This window comes from Malaclemys terrapin, chromosome 13 (assembly GCF_027887155.1).
Source record: "Malaclemys terrapin pileata isolate rMalTer1 chromosome 13, rMalTer1.hap1, whole genome shotgun sequence".
In the NCBI taxonomy this organism is placed as follows: Eukaryota; Metazoa; Chordata; order Testudines; family Emydidae; genus Malaclemys; species Malaclemys terrapin.
Genome location: NC_071517.1, coordinates 34,319,543 through 34,328,605, shown reverse-complemented (window position 1 = coordinate 34,328,605; position 9,063 = coordinate 34,319,543). Strand labels below are relative to the sequence as shown.

The 9,063-nt window shown below is 45.1% G+C and overlaps 1 protein-coding gene across 1 annotated transcript; it reads right to left on the bottom strand.

Moving 5' to 3' along the window:
- Positions 1-2,498: 2,498 nt before the first annotated feature.
- Positions 2,499-3,437, bottom strand: LOC128848441 (olfactory receptor 6N1-like). Its single transcript, XM_054048442.1, has one exon. The coding sequence runs from the start codon at positions 3,363-3,365 to the stop codon at positions 2,499-2,501; it is 867 nt and encodes a 288-aa protein (XP_053904417.1). The 5' UTR covers positions 3,366-3,437.
- Positions 3,438-9,063: the final 5,626 nt, after the last annotated feature.

Below are 9,063 nucleotides of genomic sequence, written 5' to 3'. Positions count from 1 at the left end.
ACAGCATAACTGCATCTTTCCTCATTTCTTACCTATTGCTAGGTGTGCGCTGTTCAAAATTTTAACCATTGGGAACCAAATCACACAACAGCATGATTGCAACAATAGTGGCCACAACTACACATACAACAGTAGTGGGTCTCAAAGGTTTATCGGGGTTTACCATTAATTCAGTGCATTTCTGTTGCTGGGGAGTCTGCTTCCAATGGAAATACATAGATTGAAGCGGCCCAGTGGTTCTCCAGGCTGAGATTCTAGGAGGCATCTAAGCGAGTTAGGCACCCAAATCCTTTTGAAATGGGAGATGAATGCTTAACTCTGTTAAGTCACTTGGAAAATCCTTTCTCCAGTGCTGAAGTCCTACAGTTCTCACTGGTGCCCATCTCCCCTCCCTCTGGCCAAGTCCTGATGTGCTCTCAGTGGCTGAGCCAGCACTGCCAAGGTTGGCACCACAGGAGTTCTGTTTGTTGCTAGGTGGTAGCCACTTCCTCTCACCATAGATTGAGTCATGCCGCTAGGAGAGGGACCTGCATGCAGTAGAGCTGTCCAAGACAGCTGGGGAAAGCTGGACACCATGTCCTGAGAACTAGCCCTCTCGGGGCATGTACTCGTTGCAGTGAGTTTTGGGGACACCCATTGTAACAGGTCCCCTCCCTTTGGACTGCTCTTTGCAATTGGTGGCAGCAGAGCAGCTCATGTCGTTTAGGGCCGCATGCAGAGTCCCTCGTCAGTGACCATTTGACAGACCCGACCCCACAAATGGCCTCAGTTCTACGGGTCCCCTGGCAAACTCCCAGCTGGGTCTGGACACTCCCAGTGTCCCTGGCTTGTGAGTCTACCTCTTTGTTTGCCCAAATTCCCAGCCTCCAAGGGCCCTGTGAGCCTGGTGCTTTGTCGGAGCTGGTCACAGCTGGTTTTAGTCCAGATAAGAGCTATAAAGTTATTCCTGTTGAAGTGTCCAGAAGTCATTGCTGGGGCCTGGCTGTAATGAAGGTGGTTGGTTTGCAGGGGGGTATGGTCAGGATGGAATTAGGCACAATTTCAGAGGTGGCAGATTTCCTAGGCTTATGACCCAACAAAGGCTGCACCAAGAGTTTGGACAATAAAAATACTAACATTTATTTTGATAATAATGGCTTTTTTACAGATATAAAAAAAATGGTTAAAATTGTCTCCACTGCTCCTGGTGCCCAGTTGAAAACTTCATGATGGGAACATGGTTTGGGCCACCTCCCATCCTCATCCTTTCATTTAGATGGACAATGGGAGTTTTCAACTTAATTTTAATGGGGCTATGTGATGGGACCCCAGGTGTACAACCTGGGGCTGTGGGACCTCTGTGCCCCCTTATCTCTCCAACCTGGGCTGTCTCTCATGATGCTTTAATTGTGAAAAGCAGCAACCCTCCCCAGTTGCTGTTATCACTCAGTCACCAGCATACAGAGACACACTCAACTGAGGAGCATGAATGCTCTCCAAGCTACTCATGAACTATACAGAGGGAGAAAGCAGCAAATCTCCCCAGCCTCACACCACCAGAAATGTACCATCTTACACTGCTCAAGACCTTCTCTTGAACAATGCAAGCTCATTAATTAGTTCACCACTTCATCAAAGGATAGTGGACATGCATCAGCCTTTATAAGCTGAGCAGATTCCCCAAGCATTTTAGACAAACTCACTGGTTAAGATTAAACATTAAAATAAGTTTATTAACTACAGAAAGATAGATTTTAAGTGATTATAAGTGTTAGGTAACTATCTCTGACCTTTATGCCTAAGACAAAAAGGAAACACACATTCTAAATCCTAAACTTTATCAGACTCAGTACGATTTGATTCAAACAGCTTTTCTCCATTGGATGTTGCAGCCAGGTTACAGTTCTTAATACCCATGAGAATTCCCATCTCATCCTGGGACCAACCTCCCCAGTTCAAAGTCTTTGTCTTCCCAGTGTTCTTGTTGCCTCCAGAGTAGGTGCGGGAGGAGAGAGGTGGACTCATGATGCCACTGTCCCTTATTTTATACTCTCAATTTATGTCCCTGGAAAAATGCTGGCCAAGACATGTCCTGGTGGGCCTTGCTGTGTCACAGAGTTCAGCAATTCCCATTGTGCGGTGCTTGCACAACTGTCTTTTACAGAATTATGAATCTCTTGTTTTCAATTCCCCTGCTGGTCAATGGCTGGTGATGGTCATTTAACGCTCGCCTGGGTGTGGGTCAGCTCCTATGTTGTCACTGGAGAACCAACAGTGTGTGACTCCCAGACTCCCAACATATTTCAATAACAACCATATAACAAAAGCTCCTAACACCATATACAATGATGATATACATGTTTTGACAGAGGAATGAGTTTCAGCAGATCATGACCTTTCATATGATACCTTACAAGCCATGTTTTTTATCACAAGCACATAAAAAAGATTCAGTGCATCACAGGCTCGTTACTTCAATCACACAGGCAGCTTTCAAAACCTCAGGCTAAATTATAATCTCAGAGTCTCTGCATATTTTTGTGAAAGCCACATTTACTGACTGCTTTGCTCAAGGCTTCCTTGACCTCTCTGTTTCTCAGGCTGTAGATGAGGGGGTTTACAAGGGGAGTTAGGACCGTGAAGCAAAGAGAGAGCACTTTCTTCAGATCTCTGAGTGTATCACGTTTTGGTAGCATGTAAAAAATCATTATCGTTCCATAGAAAATTGTCACCACAGTGAGGTGAGAGGAGCAGGTGGAAAATGCCTTTTTTCTCCCAGTAGTGGAAGGGATTCTTAGGATGGTGGCGCTGATACACACATAGGATGTCATGGTTAGTAGGAATGGAGGCAGGGTGAATACGGAGACGAATATGAGATTCACCAATATGCTCAGGTGTGTGTCACTGCAGGAGAGTTCCATCAGTAGGATGGGATCACAATAGAAATGGTCAATTTCATTTGGGCCACAGAAAATTAACTGTGATATGAATAATATAAAGATGGTAGTGGCCAAGCTACCATTTAACCATGACCCAGCAGCCAACTGGAGGCAAAACCTGTTATTCATAAGAGTTGAATAGTGCAGCGGTTTACATATCGCTAAATATCGATCATAAGACATCGCTGCTAGGAGACAGCATTCCATACCAGCCAGAGCACAAAAGAAATACAGTTGTGAGAGACAGCCACTGAATGAGATAGTTTTGTCCCCAGTCAGGAGACTGACCAGCATCCTGGGCAGGATGGTGGAGGTGTAACAGGTCTCCAAGCAGGACAAGTTCACTAGGAAGTAGTACATGGGGGTGTGAAGGTGCTTATCAGCCACAACTAGTGCAGTGATGAGCATGTTCCCAGCCACAGTTGCCATGAAGATCACTAGGAACATCAGGAAGAGAAGAATTTGCAGGTCAGGGAGATCCCCGAATCCCAGGAGGATAAAGTCTGTGACAGCTGTTTGGTTTCTCCTGATTATGTCTGCCATATGTTAAGTCTAGGAATAATAAAGCAAACTGTGCAATTGAGTTGGAAGAACATAGAGCTGAAAGGTAATCAAATGTTGTGAATTAATTCCATAAATATTCAGAAACTCCCTCCCTATCCTGGATACCAGCTGAAATTTTAAGGCTAAACGTAGACTTCAGTCAAAGTGTAAGAAGTCTCAGTTCGACAACAGATATTTTTTATCCATGTAGACCATCCTCTGCCACATCAGAGCAATGACTAATATAACAGTCCATTTCTCTGAAGTACTGATATGCAGATCAGACTATTTATCTACTATCATATCCCATCTAGTGACATACAGAACTTTAACAATGATGCTTAAATGCTGTATTTCACATCTGGCAATTGCCAGAATCATGCCATGACTTAGGATTCAAAATCAATAAATACATCAACTAAAATGTTGAACCGATCTTCTCTTAGAATTAATGGAAATTAATCTAACAATATTTCCTGGTATATTCAGCATTTCAGTGCCCTTTAGGAGAAAGAATAATTTCTCTGCCCTCCTCACAAAAGATCAGTTGATGCCATAAATTTATGAAGTGGAATAAGTTCTCCCTTAGTTTCTGTCATGGTGATGGTGATGTGGTGAGGGACTGGAAATGCCTTTTCTCTTTCCCGACATTGACTATGTAGCAGTAAAAAAATACGGCTCCTTAGAGGATGGCTCTTAGGAAGAAGTAAAGCCAGGCTGATGTGCAACCCTAACCGGGGAGTGACCCTCTGCACTCCATAATGAGTGTGGGATGATAATAGAGAAATGCACTGGTGTGTGTGTGTGTGTGTGTGTGTGTGTAAGTTGCTGTCCCTGAACTCAGTGTCTAGAAACACTCTGGCCTGTGTGATCCGGGCTAGTAAGACGCTAGCACCACTCCGCACCTCATTTAGGGCACACTGAGCCATATCCCCCGCTGGTGTAGATCAAGGTATCTTCATTTTTGTCAGTGGGGCAGATCCCCAATTGAGGACCTGTCACAAGACATGGATCTCAAGCTCCATCTCTGTGAAATGGTGCTATGAATCCTGACTGGCACTGCTGTGGGAAGGTGAGGATAAAACTATTTATATTAATTGGAAGAAGAACTCTATGTAGCTGAAAAGCTTCTCTTGTTCACCAACAGAAGCTGGTCCAATAAAAGATATTTCCTTGCCTGCCTCATCCGTCTAATATTCACAAAGCACATTCATGCCCCTGTTTGGCAGTGGTATAGAAATACAGACAGGAAGATGGTGCTCACCTGTAACCAGAGCACAGCCCAAGCTTCAAGCGATGAGCTCCTATTTCTCAGGGCTTGGCTGCCAGGACTCAGGATCCTCAGCTGAGGTTCTTGTCTCTCTTCTTTCTGCAGAAACTGGATTTTCTCAGTGAAGAGACCTGCAGTTACCTGAGGGATGAGCAGGTGCATTTGATCTATCTTTGGAAAATGAGCTTCCCCTTCGATTTAAAAAGTGTAAATGCTCCTTCATATTTGTATTCAGTCTTCAAACTTTTTTATAAGGTCTCGCTTCAACCTTTCTCCCACTTGGTTCATTTTGTGTCTCCAAAGCTTTGTAGCTAACAATGCACAATGGGACTTGTATAGTGTGCCTTGTATAATTGCATCTTTTTCGAAATCTAGTTATCCATTGTGGAAAATATTTGAGATTGTGATTAAACAGCAGCTTACATTTTTGAGAGATGCCTATCCAAGATAATGGCCTCTTATAATGTACTTGCACCACCCCATTATTAATATTAAATATATGCTGCCATCTAGTGGGCATTTCTGAAAATAGCTGCCCAACTATCACCCTTACAACATGTGCCACCGAATGACCATTTAACTTTCTGCCCCACCCTCTCCACGCACATGATAGAGTTTTGCACTGATCTGGAAGCCTAATTTCACTGTCTCCAATTCAAGGAAGTTTTTCAACACACCACTGAACAGCGCATTGACCCACAGGAACCCTCCTACCAACACTACAAGAAGAAGAATTCTGCATGGACTCCTCCTGACGGTCGTAATGACAGACTGGACTTCTACATAGAGTGCTTCTGCAGACGTGCACAGGCTGAAATTGTGAACAAACAGCATCACTTGCCCCATAACCTCAGCCATCCACAGCCTCAGAAACAACTCTGACATTATAATCAAAGGGGCTGACAAAGGAGGTGCTGTAGTCATCATGAAGAGGTCGAATTATGAATAGGAGGCTGCCAGACAGCTCTCCAACACCACATTCTTCAGGCCACTATGCTCTGATCCCACTGAGGAGTACCAAAGAAACGACACCATCTGCTCAACAAACTCCCTGCTACAGCATGGGAACAAATCTACACAGACACATCCCTAAAGCCCCAACCAGGGGTAGTCTATCTGCTACCCAAGATCCATAAACCTGGAAATCCTGGACGCCCCATCATCTCAGGGATTGGCACTCTTACAGCAGGATTATCTGGCTATTTGGACTCTCTCCTCAGACCCTATGCTAACAGCACTCCTAGCTATCTTCGAGACACTATTGACTTCTTGAGGAAACTACAATCCAATGGTGATCTTCCTGAAAACACCATCCTGGCCACCATGGATGTAGAAGCTCTTCATACCAATATTCAACACGAGGATGGACTACAGTATCCCTGATGTGTCCACGGCACACCTGGTGGCTGAGCTTCGTAACTTTGTCCTCACCCACAACCATTTCAGATTTGGGGACAACTTATACCTTCAAGTCAGAGGCACTGCTATGGGTACCCTCATGACCTCACAGTATGCCAACATTTTTATGTTTGACTTAGAACAACGCTTCCTCAGCTCTCGTCCCCTAGTTCCCCTCCTCTACTTGCGCTACAGTGATGACATCTTCATCATATGGACGCACGGCAGGAGGCCCTTGAAAAATTCCACCTGGATTTCAACAATTTCCACCCCACCGTCAACCTTCACCTGAACCAGTCCACACAAGAGATCCACTTCCTTGACACTACTGTACAAATAAGTGATAGTCACATAAACACCACCCTATATCAGAAACCTACTGACCACTCTTCTTACCTAAATGCCTCCAGCGTCCATTAACTATTGGAAGTGGACCACATCCACCCTTATTGAATTGGCCTAGTGATCACTGGTTCTCCACTTGTAAGGTAACTGTCTTCTCTTCATGTGCCAGTATATTTATGGTTGTATCTGTAATTTTCACTCCATGCATCTGAAGAAGTGTTTTTCCCACAAAAGCTTATGTCCAAATAAATCTGTTACTTTTTAAGATGCCACTGGACTCCTCACTGTTTTTGTGGATACCGACTAAAATGGCCATCCCTCTGACATTTAACAGTATAACTTTCCCATTATTGTGTTGGCTACTGAAATCTGTTGGTCACTAGTCAATATTTCTGACACCCCCTCCCATTCCCCCTACTCTGCTGCCATCTAGTGGTCATTTCCCAGCACGACAGTCTGGATTATTAATGGATTATTCTATCGCTGCCTCTTTCCAGTTCTTGACTCATGTCACCTCCTGGCCATTATTTAGAAAACTGCCCACTTCTGACTCTGCAATATCTGCTACTATCCATAGTTCATTACATACACAGAGGTCCTTTCCTCACCACTTATACAGCGTTATACAGCTTCACCTCCCTTTGTTCTTCCCTTGGGTGGTCATTTGGCAACATAATTTCTCCTGTCTTGCCCTTCCGCTTTGGCTGCTATCCATTGGCCATTGGTCATCAGGGCTGCAACTTACCCATTCCTCTGCCCTCTAGTGACCCTAGAGAGCATAATCACATCTTTCCTCATTTCTTACCTACTGCTAGGTGTGCACTGTTCCAAATTATAGCCACTGAGAAACAAATGGTACAACAGCATGTTTGCAAAATTAGTGGTGACAACAGCACCTACAACAACAGCAGCAGCCCTCAAAGGTTCAGCAGGGGTGTCCAATCATTCTGTTTCCAATGGAAATGCATAGATTGAACCTACTGAAATAGAATCCCAGTGGCTCTTCAGGCTGAGATTCTCAGAGGCATCTAATGGAGTTAAATGCCCAACTCCCATTTCACAGGGATTTGGGTGCATAACTCCATTAGGGCCCTTGGAAAATCCTTCCCGCAGTGCTGAAGTCCTTCTGTTCTCATCGGTGTCCACGTCCCCTGCCTCTGGCCAAGCCCTGACCTGCTCCCAGTGACTGAGCCAGCACTGCCATTTTGGCACCATTGGAGTTCTGCCCATTGGTAGGTGGTAGCTGCTGCATCTCACCATAGGTTGCCTCATGCCCCAAGGGGAGGGCCCTGAGTGCAGTGGAGCTGTCTAAGGCACATAGGACTGGCTAGGCATCGTGTGCTGAGAACTAGCCCTCTCGGGACAGGTGCTTGTTGCAGTCAGTTTTGGGGACGCTCAACCTAACAAGTCCCCTCCCTTTGAACTGCTCTGTGCCGTTGGCAGCAGCAAAGCAGCTTCTGCCCTGCAGGGCCACATGCCAAGTGCCTCCTCGGTGCCGGTTTGACAGACCCGACCCTAGGAATGGCCTCAGTTCTACGGGTACCCTGGCAAACCCCCAGCTGGGTCTGGACAGTTCCAGTGGCCCTGGCTTGTGAGTGCAGCTCTTTGTTTGCCGAACCTCCCAGCCTCCAAGGGCCCTGTGAGCCTGGGCCTGGTGCTTTGCCAGAGCTGGTCACAGCCGCGTGTAGCCCAGGTAAGAGCTATGAAGCTGTTCCTGGTGAAGTGTCCAGAAGTCACTGCTGAGTCTTGGGTGTTTGCATCTAGCCTGTGTCAGTGCAGTGAAGGTGGTGGGTTTGCAGAGGGGTATGATGGCAATAAGCACCATTTCAGGGGTAGCAGATTTTCCAGGCTTATTTCCCCATCTCTGCTGCACCAGAGTTAGTATTTTTTATTGTTCAACCATTAATTTGGATCAAAAAGTGCTTTTTATGGAAATAAAAAAGTGGTTAAAATTGTCGTCACTCTGCCTGGTGCCCAGTTAAAAACTCCATGATGGGAATGTGGTTATGGCCACTTTCCTCCATGGTCCTTCCAGTTAGATGGACAACACTGTCCTGAGTTCCAGCTGGATCCTCCATTTCATATTTACGGGAATAAAAAATGATTGGCAGAAACAAACATGATGTCACCCTTTGTGTTCTGTTTGTGTTTGACTGTCTGAATTTGATTACAAGACTTTATTATCTAACATAGAGAAACCATGAACAGGGGATATACACATGGATTTACTTGGATAATTAGTGGGTTTTGTGCCTTACACAATGTCAGCTCTGTGCAGTTTCAGACGCTGTACAAGTTCATCCCATAGGGTGAACATTTAGCCAACACCATGGAGAAAAATATAATCATACTGTGTGTCTCAGTGCTGAACATGAGAGAGTGATACAGCTGTCCGCAACCTCACTTTCCTATATGTTGTGTAACACTGAGGCAGCACGGGACTATGAAGACTGTCTCAGTAACTCCATACAGATCATCTCCATTTTTTTCATATTAGCGCTGAGATTTCCAATGGGAGTTTTCAACTTAATTTCAATGGGGGCTGATAGACTGAGGTTTTCAAGCTGCCTGGGTGATTTAGGAAAAGTC

Excerpts from the sequence above, each read along its gene's own strand:
- LOC128848441 (XM_054048442.1), bottom strand. The coding sequence starts at position 3,365 with ATGTTCCTAGTGATCTTCATGGCAACTGTGGCTGGGAACATGCTCATC.